At 43.6% G+C, this 20,529-nt stretch overlaps 1 protein-coding gene across 1 annotated transcript; it reads left to right on the top strand.

Annotated features, from left to right (window-relative positions):
* The first annotated feature begins 400 nt into the window (after positions 1-400).
* On the top strand, positions 401-18,547 carry FAM241A (family with sequence similarity 241 member A). The gene is made up of 2 exons (XM_075751438.1): positions 401-590; positions 14,745-18,547. The coding sequence occupies exons 1-2, from the start codon at positions 474-476 to the stop codon at positions 14,988-14,990; spliced, it is 363 nt and encodes a 120-aa protein (XP_075607553.1). The 5' UTR covers positions 401-473; the 3' UTR covers positions 14,991-18,547.
* Positions 18,548-20,529: the final 1,982 nt, after the last annotated feature.

Below are 20,529 nucleotides of genomic sequence, written 5' to 3'. Positions count from 1 at the left end.
GTTTTAAAGAAAAGAGAACTAGATTCATACAGCTTCAGAAGAGCAAAGCCAGAGTTTTCTTTTTCTCTGGGGAAGAGCAGCAAATGCCACCTCTTATGCTGCCAGTCAGACATTGCCCCCCAGGGACACACCACCCGGAGCGGGGCTAAAATTTCCGTTTCGCTAACACCTGGCATTTCCTGCTTTTAATAAAAGCTTGGGAAATCCGGTTCTTGAGGTCTTTCCCTTGAGGTAGCAGCAAGCCGTTCTCCGGCCGCAGGCCCCTGGCGGCCCTCGCTTGAGGCGGGTCCCAGCAGCAGCAGCTCCCTTGCCGGGCCCCCGCATCCCCACCGCGGGGCCGGTGCCAGGGGCCGCCTCCTCGCTCCCCGCGGCGCCGCCCTCCCGCCGCTCCCGCGGACCCCGTGACGGTCCCGCCCCGCCCCGCCAGGCGGCAGCGGCGGGGAGCGTCTGGCTCCGCTCGGCGCGGGGGAGCGATGGGCTCGGCGGCGGAGCTGCTGTTGCTGCCGCCGCCGCCGCCGCCGCCGCTCGGGGAATGCGAGCGGGAAGCGGGGGCGGCGTCCGCCCGGCACCGGCGGCGTCCGGAGGAGCAGGTGGGTGTCAGCGGGTGGGGGGTCTGGCAGGGCGGGTCCTGGCCCCGGCCCCGGGGGTGCCCCGGCCGTCAGGCAAGAGAAACCGCAAGCGGCTTTTGATTCATCGTCCGTGGCATTGCCGGTACAGCCCGGCGGTGGTGCGAGCCGCTCCCGGGTAGCGCTCCTTTTGCGGCGGGGCTTATGCAACCCGGCCGAGCTGCGTGGGGCTGCCCCCGCGTGATGCCGGAGTGTCCCCCGGTGTCCCCCTCGGTCTTCCCTGCGAGACGCTTAGTCCGCGTGGGAGAGGATGGGAGCCGAAGCACGAGGGTGGTCCCCGCACAGCATCCGCTTGGTGAACGTCTCGCTGGAAATAGCCGGGGTGCTGTTGCTGTTCCCGGAATTCCCCGGGAGTTCAGCTCTCTGTCTTTCTTTGAGAGACTTGGGCTTGTTCACTTCAAATATTTTAAGCGTTCAGCCTCTTCATTACTTGTGAAACGGAATGTATTGGAATTGGGGAAAAATATCAAGTCGTTTTTTGACTTGTCTGCTTTCGCCAGGGGGTGTGTTTTTATGGCGTGGTGGACGGGAGTGGGCTCTTCGCTTAGGAAATGAAGGGAGCCCTGTACCTTTCCCTATTGTTAATTGTAAAATGGCTTTCCACGCACTCTTTGTTTTGCAGACAGCATTGTCCCGGTGCTTAAACAAAGGCAGTGTTCTTAATGCACCTTTATTGATGTTTCATTGAAAGGAAAAAAGAACACAGCCTTTTTCATATTCAATACTTAAATGTAACGATCTGCTCGGAATGCCTTGAGCGGTTAAGGAAGAGAAATGCATAAGCACTGATAATTGCACAGGGGCAAACAGAGCTGCTGGAGTACATCCCAGAGTAATTTCCAGACAGTTTTGTTTAATTTGGTAATTATTTCTCTTGAAAAATCTTATAAGATGGTCGTGATGGTACTCAACCGTAAGTGAGCCCTTTCACAGCTAGAATAGCTTAAGATTTGAAAGTGTCTGGTAGTACTTGCCTGAGGTTACAGCTAGAAGCGGGCCACTTCTGAAAGACACTGGTACTTGAGAAGTCACTCGGTGACCATTTACATAAGTCAGTGCATCCTCCTTGTCCCTTTCCGTAGAAAAATGGGGCAGAGTACCTGAACGTAGGGTAAGGTCGGATGTGCTGAGAGTTGCAGCAATTCTCTTCTCTGCGTCCACAAGCCCTCCTGCAGGACATGGCAGGAGGAGAGTTAGAAATGTTCCCTGGTTCTGGCTGCTGTCTTCCTTCCCTGAAAAGAGAGGTTAAAAAGATGCATCGGATCATCTTGGATGTGACTGCTCTCGAACTGGTTGTAACTCCTTGGTAAGCAGGGAGCTCCCTGCCGGTGACCACTGCTTCTGTCTCAGTGATGAGTGTGGTGGTGTGGTTTCAGGGAATGGGGCAGGCTGAAGAGCTGCTGTCAAATGTTGCTTAAACACATTTTTAAAATAAAGTTGGTAAAGGTACTGCTTGAGTGGCCACAGGCACGCTTGGCAGAGAAACATTCCTCCCACTTTTCTCAGGCCCAGGTAGCGATCATGGCCCTTTCTGACAAGTTGCGGTGTAACGTTAGGATAGCAAGGCAGAAATTTTAAATAGGCCATGAGGAAGAAAGAGAAAAATCCTTCCTGTTTACTGGAAATGTTTCACTGTTGTAGCATAGAGTATATTTTCTGCATACCGAGGTGCCAGCAGCTGGTCCAATAATAAACTAGATTTGGAATATCAGTTGCCTTTATTAAATATACATATAGAATGTGAGTATTGTATATAATAACAGTAAAAATAATCAAAATTTGATAAATAAATAGGAGTATTTTTATGTGTAGGGAAGACTAAAGCTAGGTGAGGATTTAGCGGTACATACACTTGCTGCAAACTTTGACAGAAAGTCCCAGATTCTGTCATTCAAGAGGAGCACAGACATGTAGCTTGATTTGGAGGGGCTCCTGGGTCATCAAGCCTAGTCACCTGCTGTCACTTTTTTGCTTGCATGAATGTGTCCAGATTTCTCTCCAAATCATCAGTTCCCCCTGCCCTTTCTGCCCCAATGGAGGGGCTGGTGCTGAACCCTGCCGTTCCAGCGGGCAGGAATCCTGTTTCCAGGGTGGGTCCTTACCTGGAGTCGCTGGCGGAGGCCAAGCGCTGTTGCTGTGTTTGCCGAGGGTGTTTGCACTGTTAATGTAACTGCTGGTCCTCAGCCTGTGTTTTCCAGTCTCGTGTTCTCTTCTGAAGTGTAAATATGCGCACCACCTTAGTGTTACATGCAATGCGAAAGAAATGGGTCAAAATCTGCTTTGGCGATGGTGTAAATTCTTACATCTCTCAGCTGGTGTGAAGTAAAGCCTGGGTGAGAGCAAATCCTTTGGCCTTTTTTGAGAGCTTTTTTTTAGGTGAGGATCTGGGACTGGTAACCTGGGTGTGATTTGGTTTTTTTCCTATTTCCTCCAAAATAAACTCAGTTTGTGTAAGATCACACCTAGTAACATAATGCTAAAAGAATACCTTCCTGACAAGCAGGACCTAAATAATAATGTATTCACCCTTTAATATTTTTTTTAAAAGAGAGTACTCAGTAGGAAATAAATCTGTTTATTTAATGCCAAACCCTCTGGCTTTAATTTTCTATTGAAGCTTATTATTATGTCAGCAAGAACATGCTTAATGAAATTACTGACAGGTACATTTTTTAAAAGAATAGAAGAATATGTTATTAAATGTTATACATAGCCTTTGGATTTCATTATTGAAATACACTGTGGAATTACCTACTTCAGTGATTAGATTTAAAAGCTGAATTAGATGATAATGTGATTAATATCCATTGCAGGTTTGCATACAAAGATGAGGATGATTACCCTTACTTTAGTCTTTGAAGCGCTGCAGAACCTGGTTAGTTTCTTCCACCTCTCCTTTTTTTGTATTGCATTGCTGGCATTCACGAGTGGTACGTGAAGACACCGAAAGATTCAGCTGCCCCTGAAGCCATGGGAGTAGGTTGCTGCTTCACCCTACGAGTTCACAATTTTTTTCATAACTGTTGATAGTTATGAGACACATAAGTTGTCCTGTATTTTCAACATTGCTAGAGTTAAGGACCTTAAAACTCCTTCCCTAACCCACTTTCTAAAATAGGTTAGCCTTTGTCATTTTTACTACAATCTAAATCTCATTGACACCTATAAATTAAACCACGAAATAAGAATAGAAAGATGGAATGCGTGCGAGTGTGTAATAATAAAACGTAAGGCAAAAGCCTGCATTACAGTAGGTAGGGCATGAGGTGGTGTCAGCAGGAGAGACAACATCTGGTCCTTCCACAGGGACTCCAAAGCCAAGCTGTGTTACAGAGTTCCTGAAAGCCGTGGCACTGTGGCTCTCTTCTGTACTGAAAATCATCTGTCTGGGATGTAATGGGTTTTAGTCTCTTGTAATCTAAATTGAAAGCAATGGCAAAATTGCCAGTTGCTTCAGTGTGGCTGGGATCTCCACCTCGCGCTGGTTTGGGATACACAGAATCCAAAGTGCTGTCCGACAGCACAGCTGAAACCAGCGCTTCTAGAAAATGCTGAAATGCAGAGTCAATATGTGATACATGTATTTGCAAGTAGATAAATTAGCTTAGAGAATCACCTTTTCATTAACCTGAATTTGTAACCCTTGGGGATGTTTTACTATTATTTTGAACAGTGCTGTATCTCTGTAAGTGGAGTATTTTATCTTTTAATAGATGGGCTCAGGTTTAGAGAAGCTATTACAAAAGGGTTTTGGTGTTTCCCAGTGAGAATTATGTTGAAGAGGTATGGGTGTCTTAGCTCTTGAACTTTTTGAATAATTTTCCAATATCACTAGTTTTTTTCCAGCATGGAAAGAATGAGCAGGGAAAAAACCCCAGAGGGTAATATCAACAGCCTTGTGGTATCCCTCATGTAAATTGATCATCGGGTGGTAAGATGGATGTGCGCCGTGTTGCCTGGAAGAGTATAATTTCAGTCGTAAGTCAGTAAAGGCCAAGAATGTTTTAAAGTAAACTTGTATGTGTGGAAACTGTGGTGCCTAAGGCTAGAAACCTATTTCTAATTTATTCCACACTGAGATAATCTGAAAATTGTAGGTTTCTCCTGCTTGCAGTTGTTGGGATTTGTTTCCAAACCAAAAATAGTAATACCTGACAGGGAGAGCTTAATCCCAAATTTGTTCTGGCTCTACAAATGATTTAACTGTGCTGCAGAGGTTCATAGCTACATAATAATTTGTGATAATAACTTTCTAAAAAGCATCAGTGGATTTTCTGACAGTTGACAGCATTTGAAGAAACACAAAAAAACTCTTCAGATGTACCTGTAGCACCTACAATAGATAGGATAGCATGTTCTGCTTGAATAATGTGAAGATACCATTATTTTTTTTAAAGAAAAAAATATTCTGGAGAGATAAGTGAATAGAAATTTCTCCTCCTTAAAAGGCAAAATTAACAGCTGTTGCTTTTCAGCAAGCCAGTGCATTGATACCAGGCTGAACGTACGGTGATTTGCAAAGCCTTTTGCTGGGTCAAGCTGCCCGTTTTCAGTGGGGGGACCTTGATAAACAAAATCCTATGGAAATGAAGTGTTGCAGTTGTAAGGAAGAGATGGAGAAATTGCTTTTGATCTAGTCCCTACGTAAAATTGCAGTATGGATGGGAGCAAGTTACAGGGACAGTAGTAGGAGCGTAAGGCAGAGGGCAGACAGCAGCCTGAGATGGCGGGGGAGAGGCAGCAGATCTTTACGTGGGGGCAGGCAGGTTTCCTCTCCCTTGGACTCTCCAGTGCTGGGTTCTTGTCTGTGACGCTTTCTCATCTGGTGCCGTATGAGTGGGGAAATTTACTCCTGAAATTATGGGACTCAAACACAGTTTATCAAGGGAAACCTCTCTTGCTCTTGAAGCCTTCTCTGCTCTGGACACGCCTAAGTTCACTCTCTGGAAAAGCCTTTTCATCTCCTTAACACGAAACTGCTCCTGGTATTTTAAAGTTTGTTCCAGCAACACTTGATCCTAAACTTGAGTTGCCGGGAAAGCTGGCTATAGGGAATAGGGTGCAGTTGCTTTTCTCATGTTGTTGCTTGTTTCTATAGAAACATCTTGTTTCTATTTTATAAGTGGTGTCTAGTTTCTTGCTATGACATGAATGTTAATCCAATCTTTGTTTTGTGATTTTTTTCATTTAAAGTCCCTCTGCTGCTTTTATTGGTAGCTGTTGTAAAGTTCTCTTAGTATTTATGATTTTTATAGTTTTCTTGCAGTTGCTTCTTTTTCCCCAAGAACAAGTTAAACTTAGTTTTTCTCTGTCTTGTTTTTCATCTTGAAGTGAGGTGTGATTTTTTTTTCTCATTTCCTAATCTGTCTTTTCATATTTAAATATCAGATGAAAAGTAGCCTAGAGAAATTAACCTGGATTTTTTTTTCTCCAGACAGTCGAAATTAATTTTGTTGTCTTAATAGTCTGTTGGCTGAGTATCAAGATCTTTTTAGTGCTTACATCTACAAGGTCAAATACTAAATCATTAGTTTTATGCTAGCAAAGGATGTGAAGGGATACCGTTCTCTTCCTGTTATAGCTGAAGAAGAAGAAAATCAGAAACGTTTCCAATAAAATTATTTGCCCTTCTTGGGCAAATTTCACTTTCTTTTAATTAAACCGAAGAAATCTTTTAAGTATGAGAAAGCAGGGTGAAATCCTGGTCATGTGCCAGGTGTTACTAGTAATGAAACTGTATAGTTTGCATATGTGGAGGGTAGGAGGAAGAAAGCCTGTGCCTGGTTGACCCGTGCAGGGTCGCAGGGTTTTTGTGCAGTCCCTGGCAGGAGGCGAGGCTGTGGTTCGGAGAAAGAGGTGGCCACAACTGGGAACCTGCCATTTGCTGCAAATCTGCAAATATATTGGGCGGTCAGATGGCTGAGTACTGGCAAGATTGGGTAATTCATTCCTCCGGGACTTACACTGCTGGCTGCCTAACTATCAAATATCTGTAGCTGTGCTGGCTGGTGCGTGTCCCCGTCGGCACCCAGCAGAAGCTTGTCTCTTATTTTGAAGGGGAGGGAGCTTGTGGTTTCTTCCATCCTAGTCTTGTCATCTGCTTACTTTCTTCTCTTATCTTTCTGTAAGACTGAGCTTGAAGTACTTTCAGTTTTAGCTCGCATCCTCTAAAAAGAGATGACTTTGAGGCTCTCTCTCCTGAACGTTAATGTTCCAGCTTTCAAAAGTATAGGAGTATTTTTCGGTAAGCAAGCATGTTCCTAAAGTCACATCTCAGTGGCTTTTTTGACATGAAAGTGTCTACTGGCTTCAGCTATCTGACACACCACCTGTTCCCTGGAGTAAAAATAACTGTGACTGGAGTAAAATAGATAGTGAGCAGTTAAATACTGCAGGGGAAACTTTTTACTAGGAAAAAAAAAAAAAAGAGAATGTGCGGGCACATATGTAAATGATATCCCTGTGTTTCTTTATTACACTTTTTTTTAACATCTCATTTAGATGTCGTTAAGCACGTTTGCTACTAAACTCAAAAGGTGTTTCTTTTCTATCTAATATGGAAATAATTCTCATAAATATGCCATCTCTCTTTCTTTTATAACTGTAAATGTGGCCAATTGTGGTCTGAGGCATGTTACGATTTGGAGACGCTTTTCTGTGTTGGAGATGAACTTTGTGGATACCTGTTTCTTCTTCCCCTCTCTTTGCCCAGCAGCATTATTTTCACTGTGAAATCACAAGCTTTTACATTCCATTGGAAATTTCTCCTCCATTGCTGGCATTCACATTTATGTAGTGCCCTTTGGGCAGCTGATGCGAGGAAAGAGAATGTGATAGACTTGCACTCGTTGGCCTGGTGCTGTGGTCAAGTTGAGTGCAGGGTGGGAATTTTTCCAGTTGTCTGAGTAACAGAAGACTGTTGGGGTTTCTTCAATTCATTAATCATGAAAAATAGGAAGAGGGATGTTATTTGGTTTGTTTTGAAGAATCTTGTACCTTCAGAGCTGTTGAAGGGATTTTTTTATTACTCTTTTTAATCCTGAATCTTTAGGTGGAGCAGGTTTCTTACGTTCAGCCACTCCCTCCTCCCACAGAACGAGGGCTGTTGAACTTCATCCGATTATTTCACTCAAGTCCCAAACCAAACCACCTCGAGATCCTTAGGCTAAGTGTGGAAAACTGGACCAAGCTGCTGCTTCAGCAGATGAAATGCCGGGAAGGCAAGACCATAACCGCGCCTGTTCTCCTCACAGCTAGTGCAGTGGTGAGCTTACAGGGCTGAGAAACGTTGTGGTCACTTTAGAGCTATTCGATTTGTGGCCCTCCCAGACAATTCATCCAGCCCACTGCTGCCTTTCTTGGTGGCCCCATAGCAGCTCGCCCATCACGCTAACCCTGCAGCAGGGGGGATGTGGTGAAGTGTCCTGTCCCACTCAGGGGGTGAGGGTGAGGTTAACTTTTTAATTCTCTGCGCGGTAATGAGAAGTAACGACAATTACTTCAGAGGTTCAAATCAACTATAAATTTACTTAAAATTCAGTGGAACTACAAAAGATAGAGGTTTGGCAAAGGTCATAACAATGTTCAAAATTTAGCAGAACTATGAAAGGTAAGCATTTAGCAAAACGTGTGACAATATTACCCTAATGTGCCAAAAATTAAGTTACAAAGAGAGTGATAGAGAGGAAAAGAAAGAGAGAAAGAAAAGAGAGAGAGAGAAAAGATATCACCACCCTTGGATCCAGCGATGTTCTCTGCTCGTAGTTGTAGTCTTCAGGTGGTGGGCGCGCGCCGAAAACTTATGTTTCCACTTTTTATAACCCGATGTGCCTGCCCCATAGGCGGGGGTCTGTCATCACTGAGCAGGCGCAGTATGTGCTCAGGAATGTTCAGAAATGTTCTAGAAATGAGTCAGTGGGTTGTGGGCGTCCGGGGGACTCACTGCCCCCCCCCACTTCAGGGCTGACCAAGCGAGCGGTGATCTATCACAGGCACATGGTGCACAGAGCACAGATGGTCATTGTTTACGTGTTTTAGGAATAGAGGAGTGGTCGCACAAGACATTATCCTGCCTCTGCAGGCTCCGTCCTTGTTCAACACTCCCTGGTCATCATCAGCCCATCCCTGTCCATGTCAAGATGGGTGTTTGCGACATTCACTTCTTATCAGAGCCTCACATGAAGTGAGGCTGTCTTTCTTCCAGGAGGCACCGGCTGCAGCTGCCGGAGCAGCTTGGGTCGCTGCTTTCAGACCGCTTCTTTCTAGCGATGAGCCCTTGGACACCCAAGTTGTTCTGGCGGGGGTAGCAACCCTGAGCACGCAGAGATTCACCTGCATGCAAATGTTGCGGTACTTTGTCACATGTGATCTGTGTGTGGACAGCAAATTTGCCACGTCCAGCAAGTGCGGGGTGCCCTGAGCATGGGTGCTGGGCTCTATCGCTTGCTGAGGAAAGCACTGCAGCAGCAGCCATGCAGTGCCCTTAGGAGAAGCTGCAGGGACTTCCAGGCAGAGCTTGTTGGCAACGCTGTGCAAGGACATCTAGTCTTGTGTAATGACATCATCGATACTGTCCTTCAGTGAGCTAGCATTGCTGATAGCAGAAAAAAAGAAATGCTAAATCTGTGCTTCCATGCTGTCTTTGATTAGCCACAGAAAAATAACTTCCCAAGCATGTTGGGTAGGTTTGTGTCCCCTTTGCATCCATTTGTGTTCTGCATCCTCCGAGGGATTGGCAAAGTTATGTGATGTGGTCAGGGGCAGGAACTCTGCGGTCCCAGCAATTTCAGGGAAAAAGACCTTGAACTGGCTACGTTATACTTAGGAGGTACAGACAGGGATCAGCCTTAAATGATTGTGAAAAGTTCAGTGCTAACTTTATCCTTCTAGTGAGTAGCACGTGAATCGTTGCAGAGCTGGTTTCTTTGGGGTGGCAGTGTTCTGAGGGGATCTTGTGTTTCTCTGCATGGCCAAAACACCCTTGATGGCAAGGGGGTAAGGAAGAAAAAGTTACTGGTGTGGAGTCGCCTCCCATCATTACTTACTATGCGCTTTCCTGAATTTAGGCAGCAGTAAGTTTGAGTGAATGTGGTGGAAGTTTGCCATAAGCAAGAGTAGCGGTCAGAACACGCGTAATTTGTGTGTTATGTTGATGACAAACATAACTGGTAAAGCCACAGCCGGATGTTTGTTGGGTTCAGTAGGCCGAGTTGACTTTACCTTCTCTGTTGTTTTAAAGCTAGTCCAGGAAAACATTCAATTACATGGGATTTTTTTTTTTTTTTTTTTTCCAGAAGCACTTCAGGGATGTAGGAGCACCAGCTGTGCTGGAAGTGAACAGAACTTGCACTTAGTATCTGCTCTGTTACCTCCTTGGAGACTTTAATCCTGGAAAAAGGGCTTTTTATGGCATCTTGCATCTGGGAGGGCTTGTCATGGTTTTGCTTAAAGCATCCAAGCCACTAGGCCATTTGGCCATAACAGCTGGGTAAATTTGGGTACAAAGTTTCCATAGTAAAGTTTTTGAGAGTTTGGATCTTCAAGTTCTGACTCTCTGCCAGTACACAGTGGCATAAAGCAGGCAACAGCTTTGCTGATGAAAACATGCCACTTTGAATAGGGAGGGAAACTTTGTAACACCAAACATCTGAAAAGGCAAAAGAAAACTGGGTGCTTGATGGGAACCTTTGGGTACTGCAGTAGGCTTGTGATGAACGTCGTGCATACGTGCTGAGCGACCGGACAGATCAGACACCTCCCCTTCTGTTCCATATGATAACTCTGCTTTTAATTTTAAATAATTTAAAGTCAAAAATAGAAACCAAATATGAAATGGACTATGGAGTACCTTATCCAGCTCTTGGAGTCCTCAGCACAGGAGAGACATGGAGCTGTTGGAGAGAGTCCAGAGGAGGGCCACGAAGCTGATCAGAGGGATGGAGCACCTCTGCTATGAGGACAGGCTGAGAGAGTTGGGGTTGTTCAGCCTGGAGAAAAGGCAGCTCCGGGGAGATCTAATTGTGGCTTTCCAGTACTCGAAGGGGGCCTACAGGAAAGATGGTGAGGGACTGTTTATCACGGAGTGTAGTGACAGGACAAGGGGTAATGGGTTTAAGCTGAAGGAGGGTCAATTTAGATTAGATGTTAGAAAGAAATTCTTTACTGTGATGGTGGTGAGGCACTGGAACAGGTTGCCCAGAGAGGTTGTGGAGGCCCCATCCCTGGAAGTGTTCAAGGCCAGGTTGGATGGGGCTTTGGGCAATGTGGTCTAGCTGAAGACGTCCCTGCTCATTGCAGTGGGGGTTGGACTAGATGACCCTTCAAGGTCCCTTCCAACCCAAGCTATTCTATGATACTATGATTCTATGAAATATTTTTAAAACGAAAAAAAAATTACTATATGAAAGCATTTAAGAAATACAAAATGAAATGGAAATTGAGGCAATGAAGTCACACACAGTGATTGTACACTTATATAAAGGAATCTGCCAGTGTAATTTGCTTTAGGGGTGTTGATCCCAGTATGTCTAAAATAAAATCACTTAGATTTAAAATTACTTTAAATTACAGCAAGGAGTAATTCATTACAGCAACTTAATGCAACACATTCGGTTAGGAAACAAATGCTCCCCCAGCCTCTCTGAATTTCTTCACTACTCCTGTCTTTGAAAGAGTGAGGAAAGGCAAATGAATTGCTGCAGATGAAGTCACCCTCTCCTCCATTCCCCCCTGCGTCATCGCAAACGGAGCCTGGGGTGCCCCTGCACAGCAGGTGTCAGCTATGGGGAGAAGAGCTGCTCGAAAGGCCTTGAAAGCATGCCGTGCCTGCTCCGGGGCTAGTGCAGGGAGAGGAATTCCCTCCGCTCCCTCTGGATACACACAAAAATTCTTAAAAGGTTACGAAGCCAAAGCTGGGTTGCTGATTTTTAAAGCTTGCGACTTTGAAACAGAAACTTTGCTTTTAAATGAGGAAGCTCTGTTTTGTTGGGAGGGCTGCTCAGAATGGGTACATTTCTCTGCATTTTTCTGTTATGGTAGTGTCTGTCCAGCTTCAGGCTGATTCTGCAAGGTTCAGTATGAAAATGGTCCTATGAAAATTAAGAGTCAGCTGGGAACTGTGTGCTTACCTAAGATAGCTATTTTCTAAAAACACTCAGAAAAGTACTTTTTTTGGGGGGGGAAAAAATATTTGGTTCTGAGGATATAATTTGAGAGCTACTGGCACATATGCGGGACTGTGTGCTGTTGTACTGTCACCCTGAAAATTAGTGATACAACTTCTAGCTGCGATGTTAAAGCTTATTTAGTATTTTCTAGTAATTTGGAGTATTGTAACATTATTGGTGTTTGCCCTAATTGTTCTATTTTAGCTATGCCTCTGAAGAAACGTATTTGTCCAGCATATGAAGTATTATGCAATAGTAAAAAAAAAAAAAAAAAAAAAAAAGCGCCATCTGTGTTCTACGGCTGATCATTGTTTTCAGCTTCACTTGGTTTTTTTGGGGTTTTTTTGGGTTGGGTTTTTTTCTGAGTTCCCTGAAGCAAAACATACTCAGTCTGAACTAACTGAAGCAGACTTTGAAATCTTGAGAATTTCCATGATCGTTCTGAAAAGTTTTGCAAGCTCTTGGAAAATATTTGGAAAAATAACTTGGCACTTGTTTTGTAATTAAACACACACTTGCCAGTCTCCATGCCTAGAAGCTTGTTCTATGTAATTGCTTCAGGGATTCATTGATCTACCCTTGTTTGAGAAGAAGAGGGTAAGATAGTCTTGCTTAAAAAAAAAAAAAAAAAACAAACAAAAACCCAACCAACCACAAAACAAAACCATAAAAAAGACCTAGACAAACTAAGTAAGGTTGAATTTACTGTGTACCCTGCTTAAGAGGCTGTGGGCAACTTCTTGCCGTTAGCTTACAGAAGCACAGTGGGGCTGCTAGGGAAATCCCGTGCCTGACAGCGGCCTCGCACCAGGACGCGTCAGCGTGGACACGGGGAGTTTGCTGTGCTTAGCTGGCCCGGGGAGCCGGAGCTGGTGGAAATGTGACTGCTGGCAGCCTCCTTACAAGCACTGCGCTCCGCTTGCTCTGCACGAAGGCTTCCAGCGCGTTGCTGAGTACCATTAATAATCCAGAGGCAAAGAAGCGATTTGTTTGTTTTCCCCCTCCTGGTTGCACTAGCCACTGCTCAAAGCCTGAGCTACGTTGCTAGAAAATGGAGTGATTTCTCCTGCGCACGTTAACTGTTTCCCTTCCCAGCACACCCTTTCTCTTTGCCCTAACTGTTGTGATCAATGCATCACGTAGGCTAATAGTTTGTCTGTCTCCCTGGGCTCTTTGGGAGTAGAGGGATGAGAGTTCCTGTAACAATGTTGGGATCCCGGAGCGAGTCTGCAGGGGCTCACAGCAGGCTCTGCCTTTCTTGATGAGACTAATCTTAAAACACTGGAATTAAAGAGGAGACAACATTTATTTGAATTAAATAAAGCACAGGTAAAGCCAAAATGCTGCAAACTGGAGTTTCCATATCCAGTGAGGAGGAGAAGACGACTGAGAAGTGGGCTGAAAACAGACTGGGTGGTGGCTGTAATCTCCAATACTGCAGTTCTCCACGTTCTGTAGAACTGCGGAAAATTTGAATACAATATTCATTACTATTTAAGCTTCCTGCACCCCTCCCTTTCTGGGATTCAGTACTGAAGCTTAAACAAAAATCTTTATGAATAAGCAAATAAAAAAAAACGCCCAAGCACACATAGCTGAAGGACTGTATGGATTTATTTTTTTTTCAGTAGCAGCTGTGGTGTTTTACACAACCTTCATTTAATCAGAAGGTTCTGCATCATGACCTAAAGTGAGGCCTAGAAAAAAAAAAATTAGTTTCCTTTCGTCTTTGCTGGATGTTTTTCTGTGGGAATGGAAATTCACTTTATTACTTGCTATCTAATGGAGAACCTGGCATTGCTGTGGGAAGGAATTTATGTTTCTCCACCTAGACCATGCCATGTAAGCAGGGACACAGAATAGCTTTCATCCTTGAAGACAGAACTCAAGATACATGTTTGCTTTGAATCCAGGAGTAGACTAATTGCACATAGAGTTTGCAGGTGATTTGTTGGACCTATTGATCAGTTGACTGAAATATTGATGAGTAGCTGCTGCATGTGTTTTCATTGCTGCCTAACGTAAGGACTAGAAAACTCACGTTCATCATCTTGGGAACGCATTTGTCCTGTCGTACCCAAACACAAGGCAGTAAGGTTTTGTGCAAAGGATCTCTAGGCACTGGGGAAGGAGAGATGGGATTTCAAGCTCTAATCTAGTTATGGTTAACCTGCTGAAAGAGTTGCATGTTTTCTGCAGTGATATTTAAACACGGCATCTTCATCTAAAGATGTGCTTCTGCCTTCCTGTGCATTTGTCCCATCATTTTTCTTTTTGGGAAAAGTGCAGAACTCGTTTCCCCTCCCCTTTGCTTCTTTGTACCACCACTTTGCGTCTGTGCGGTCCTTGGGTCTGTCTTCCTTTGCCTGACTTTCCCAGCTTTCTGTGCCAACATCAGGATGGATGTTTGCCTTCACCCTGGTTGAATCCAGTGCCCCTCTTTCAGTGGTGATAGTAGCCCTTCAGTTCCCTGTGCTTTGGTGCGAAACACTTTATACTTTGTGCTTAATAGTTTTGTATCATTCTTGTGGTTCTGAAGATATTCTGGCAATAATTTATAACAGGTCTACTTCGGTCAAATCCCCTCCCTGAAATTACAGGCATCTAATTCCATTTTGGTTGCCATGACATCCATGTTGCACAAGCAGGTAAGATGTATGGCCTGCAGGAGAGCTTTACCCCTCTAGAGTGGTATCTGGAAGGGAGACAGACTGTCATATCTTTGTAGTATTGCTTCAGATGTCCCAAGTTTGGCCAAGTGAACGTCATCCGTAATATTGTACCAAAGTCACAAGCTACGTAACGTTTTCAATTTCTCGATTTAAGGAGTAGCTTTGTTGCATGTATATCTTACTTTTACACATTCAAATAGAAACAGCTGAGACTTGTTCAGAGTCACAGAAATAAGAACCGATTGTACAACATATTTCCTAATTTTGTCTTCTCTCTGCAGGTCCAGCAAGAACAAAGAAACCACACCGCAGAACCTGCAATAGATGACTATAAAAAGATGGGGACTCTCTTTGGCGAACTAAACAAAAGCCTTATCAGAATAGGCTTCACAAGGATGTACTTTGGAGAACGGATAGTAGAACCTGTAATAATTATGTTCTTCTGGGTTATGCTCTGGTTTCTTGGTCTACAAGCTCTTGGACTGGTTGCTGTTCTGTGCCTTGTCATTATTTATGTACAACAGTAAAATTTTATAGATGCTGTTTGGATTATGTGTTTCCACACTGTCACTATGTCAGTGGATTTATGTGTAAATGGGAGGCATATCCAAAGCTGCAATGCTTCAAGTTGCATTTTGCTGAACTTCCAACGTTTAGGGTGTGGGGGACTAAAATTAAGGATTTTAAGCAAAGTCAGCAGTGCCCTACTACATCTTTCAAGGGCAAAAAAGGAGATGTTTGTAACATAATGGTGTCCAGTGTACTGTTTTCTGCACTCTTGGGGCCTTAGTCCAAGGATCAGCTTTTTGTTGTTTCCCACCCCCTCAATGTTCTTGCTTTGTATAGTGAAAATTTCCTGTCTGGTTTTAAGAGGACACTTGATGTGAGTGTCCTGTTTCACTGTCGGGGGGGGGAAGGGGGCTTGTGTGCTGTTTGTTCCCTGAATCTGCATAATTTGCTAGTTTTTTGCTGAAAAGCTAAATTTGCGCGAGGGAGGTTTGCTAACAAACCTACAATGACAAATGTTCATGAGGTGAATACAACTTCCCGACACAAAAGCATCTTTTGGTTAGTATAGTTTATAGCAAGCTTTCCCTCAGGAAACAAGCTGTGCCAGCAAAATGCTTTTATACAAATATTAGTGACTTCACACAAGGTTTCAGCTGTTGTTTAGGAGGAATCACAGTCCTAGATTGGCCAAATGGTCTAATGTAGCTCTGCCTTGGTTTTGGAAATGTACTTGGCTCCTGCTGCTATTTTTCCTTCTTTTTTTAATATTTGCTCTTTCCCCCAGCTCTCCTTGTGAAGATAAATATTTAGATAATTCATGGACTTTGTAGGTAGTTACAGCTGCAGTGTTGGAGCGTTGCCATTCCAGATGGCAATGCTAGAAAATTGTCTGCTTCCTCTGGGTCGTGTCTGAAGTGTCTGAACAACCAGATAGGTGTCGGACCAGATCTTTTAACGCTTCCCTAATTTGCTGCAACGTGGACCCAACACGAGCAAGAAGCTTTGTGTACATAAGCAAATCAAACCTGTTTCCTCATGCAAGGCAAGAATGTAGTTGAAATCAGGCAGTCATTTTATCGAGTGGTCTTAACTGATTCATTTCCACGCTAGGCAACAAAAATGCATATCTGTAGGTGAGTGTCATGGGCAACACAAATTGGAGGATAGGATATATACATTCAAGAGTAGGTACAAAATTCACTCCGGCTCCCCAGGAGCCACACCAGGGGTGTACTGAATATTTCCAAGTTAAATGTGCTCATTTAAAGAAAAACTGTAAAATGAGACAGAATCTTTACTTAAAGAGGCTACCAATTTAATATTTGCTGTACCTTACTTTTATTAAGAAACGTAATTGCAAAATAGACTTCATCTATAGTAGAGTGAAATTACCCATTTCCTTAAAGAAATGTAATAGAAGATGTGAAATTTACATAAAACTACTTAACTTTTTGCAGCGACTTTTTTCCAAAAATGTTTTTATACTAGCGGAGATCAACAGTGGATTATTTGAAAATGCTGTCTTATCCAGAGACCTTTGAAGTTAAAGGGAGCTTCTCTATGGTCCCAGTCCTGCAACTGGATTCTCAAGGCCAATTTTATGCCTACATGGATCGTGTTGGTTGCTGGGCTCTGTTTCCAGGACCCGGGGCCCCGCTCCTTACAGATGTTCCTGTTAGTGAAAGAAGTGTTGTTTAGGGCAGTCAACATGAAGGCCCAGCTCCTTTAAAGTCTTTTATGTGCCTAAATGCCATCTGTAGGCTTGTCTCGCTGCTTTTCTCTACCTTCTGAGGAGCCGGGTCGCCTCTCCAGGTCTTCAGATGACCTTGACTGTGGACACGAGAGGCTCCGCTGGACCGGCAGGACTGCAGGGCAGTGGGACTGAGGCCCAGCCCTGTGTTTAGATGGCAACCCATGTTGGTTGGCACCTAGTTAAGTAGTTACGCCGATGGCAGGAAACGTTTGACAACAGAAGGTGTTCCTGGATACAGGGGTTTGTTATTCCCAGCTGGAAGTCCCAAAGCAAACAGCAGGTGCAGGCTGGACTCAGAGGCAGGAGCTCTGTACTCACAAGTGCCTAGGGGTAAACTTTGGGTTTCTTTCAAGTCCCTTAGAAAGCAGAACATCTGTTTACACCTTTGCATATTTGTATAGATGCAATGGTGGGTTTATGTGTATTCTTCTCCTGTATAAGGGCTGTACTACAAAAGCATCCTGTCATTAAAAAAAAACCCCCACCTCCTTCCTGTCTTCCCACAATCAAGGTACTGTTCAGAGGATCTCATCCAATTCCTTTCATCCTGTAGGAAAACGTGTCTCTGTGATATCCTTGTTGCGGTAGTACTCTTGTGTACAGGCGCTGTGCTGTGAGATGGTATGCAGTATTTCCTGAAGTGGTGATTTTGCTCCGCACATAAGGAATGGGGAAGAACGAACCAAGGGTGTGACTGGCAAGTGCAGTGGGGACGTTGTTTATACGCATGTAACCTTTTAGTACCTGCACAACCACGACTGTTTCACTCAGTCATTTATGGTGTTCATGTTTGTATATGTGTTTGTCTATCTAGAGAAAGGTAGCTTTTGGACTAAACTGTGTACAGTGAATGTTTTTATATGGTTTTGCTTAAGGGTAACTTAGTAGGTCTTGTCCTTCACAGAAGTTTTTCATTTTTAAAAAATCTGAAAAAAATAGCCCTCCTGATGGAGTTAGGTTGCCTGAAAATGAAGAAGAAAGCTAATGTATTGCATGGAAGATACCCCTCACCTGTTTCGTTTCATACATTCCATTGTATATAACAATTTGCACCGAATCAGCTGTCCTATAGCATAATTGCTATATTATCTCCGTGTCCTTTGCAGGAAAGGAAAGAGGAGTTAAGGAAAAAAGGGGACTGGGATAGAATCAGACATAAAGAGTGGAAAATGGAATTAATGAAAATGATGCATATATGTGTCCAATCTGATTGTAAACATGTGGCAAGGGGGGAATGGGTGAACAGACCTTGCATTGTGTCCTTCTTCCATCCAGATATAGTTCCAAGGCAGAGGATGCACCAAGTGTTCAAAGGATGTCCCTTGCTAAAAAGTAGAAGGTTCATTTAAAAAAAAAAAAAAGACAATTTCACTTTTGTCTATATAGTAAAAATGGATAATGTTATTTATATTGGTACATATGATGATTATTCTTGATAGAACTGAAAGCACCTTTATGCATCTGTGTGTAGGACTGGATGAAGGAATTGTGTCCCTTAAATCTGTGTTAAACAACAAATGATGTAATTCCTGTTGGTCAGTGTAACATACTGAAAGCTTTTTACATAACTTGTTTTTTAAAGGATGGACTCTTAGTACTGTTTCACACCCACCAAATGCATAAACATTTGAGCTACTGTGTACTGAGAAGAAACTACGTGTAGGAGAATCTTGGAGAACCCTATTTGCGCTGAAGAATCATCCCATCGAAACTGTCCGTAAAAAAGGAAAAATCATATTTCTTAAAAACTCTGTGTTAAATGAATCCTATGGAAAGCACTTTGTTATTCTTTCTAATAAAAAGTATTGTCATCAATGAGAACTGTGAATTCTTTGTGGTGCTTTGTTCAAGGTTACTCGACTCCATTCAGAATTGCATGGTAGGCCCGGATGAAATGGGGCAGCGTTCAGGTACCACTGAAATCAGGTAACTTGCAGCTAGTGGAGAAAACTGCAGTACAAGAGCTGACTAAACCGCATCAGATCTCTATGGTTGAGTGTGCAGTAAGTTACAGTGAATTAAAAAAAGAAAAAAGTAGTAGTAGAGCTAGACGTTGACAAATAATGGCAACATTATGGTGTAAAGTAGCTTTTGTTTCATAGCATATCTATTTTGCATCCAGAGCAGTCTCCGAAGGAACCAGATGTGGTCAGGGGTGTGAAAAATCCTTTAAAGTGACAATTGCTGTGCCACAGAAAGGTTTGGGAGTTTTCATTTGCTTTCGTAAATATGCATAGAACAGCATATGGTTCAAAACAAAGCCACTTCAAACTGATCATTCTTTTTTTCCTGCAGGTCAGTTCTGCTATATCCAACAGGGATTTTAATGTATCTGTTGCTCAGGATGCACAGTGAGTTACGCAACAGGTTTTCTAAAAGTAGCAAAGTTGAATTTTGGTCCTTCAAACTCAGATTGGTGGTTGTGCACAAAATAAGTAAGGCTAACTGCTTGAATAAATTCAAGTCTTCAGGTTTTATTTCTGATGAAGTATCTTGGTCAGGCCTCTTATACAGTGCATGCAAACTCAAGAACAACCTGGCTTTGACTCTGATTCTTTCCATCCTGGGCTTTACTCTTAGGTTTTGGAAGTTTATTTCTTTGCCTCTCCCCTCTGCCAGAACTGACAGCTTCATCTCCTTTTTACTTTCCTCCCTTTGCTCTGTAGCGTTGCCTTCTGTAGGGCTGTTCACTGGAACAGTCTCTGCGCCAAGGATTCAGGCTTTTTCATCATTCAGTCTTCTTAAAAGCTACATACAAAGTCTATTTTCAGTTGGATATTTTGTTGTTTTACTGTGTGTCTGCTTAACACCAGAGGGGAGGAAATTAGAGGATTTTAAAAAATACGTATGTTGGGTAGTCACTTCTTTTTTACAGTGCTGATCTGTTGTTTTAGATGATGGTTACCAAACTGCAATTTGCAGTCGCCAAAGGTCCAAGAGAGTGTTGCAAACACGTAGGGTAAACAACCGTGTAGGGTAAAGAACTGGCACCAGGATTTTGAGACTAGATGGGTCAAGCAGCATGTGACTCAGGGTTGTTTTAAGCTTATACAGACATGTAGACTTCTAACTTCCCTTAATTCCTGCCAACCCCTCCATTTCTTCTGAGGATGTCTCCAAATGCGTATAAAAATCATCTTACTCCTTCTGCACTCACTCTGAAGAAACTGAGCTTTCATCAGCTCTGTTTTACACAGAGGAACCGAAAGGGGGTGAGAATGGGAAAGGGGAATTGGACTTACATGAATGTTTTTAACTTGTGTGCAAGCTTGTAGTCTTTTCAAATTTTAGTCTTGTACTGTCCAGATAATGTTCTTGTGTCTTGTATGCAGTTGTCAGAAGTCTTTATATCAGCCCCAGCTTATATATATTTTCCGATTAATACGGAAGTGAAGCAGCTGAGATAATATATCTTTTTTCCCAAAGAATGTATTGAAAACAACTCCCCTCCACCCCCAAGTGGCAGGAGGGATGCAGCTGGATAAAGCCCTTCTGAGGACAGGAGCCGCTCTTGGTGCAGCCTCAGGTGAACCAGCTCCTTCCCGGAGTACATCAGGCTGCCGGGGAAAAGCACCTTGCCCAGCCCCAGGCATCACTGAAACAGCGGGAGTCCGGTGGCAGGGAAGGGGAAGGGCTGTTAGACCACAGTCCAAGGGATTCGATCAGATAGTCTTTGAGACAGAGCTGTTACGGAGTACAGTGCCTATGTGTTATGTTCATTAAATGTAAGTTAATTAAGCCCAATTGTTTCTTGGCTTGCCCTGGTGCATCACCTTGTGTCCAGAATGAACGTTGCTTGCAGT

The sequence above is a fragment of the Balearica regulorum genome, chromosome 4 (assembly GCF_011004875.1).
Source record: "Balearica regulorum gibbericeps isolate bBalReg1 chromosome 4, bBalReg1.pri, whole genome shotgun sequence".
Taxonomy (NCBI): domain Eukaryota; kingdom Metazoa; phylum Chordata; class Aves; order Gruiformes; family Gruidae; genus Balearica; species Balearica regulorum.
This window is presented reverse-complemented; position numbering and strand designations above follow the sequence as displayed.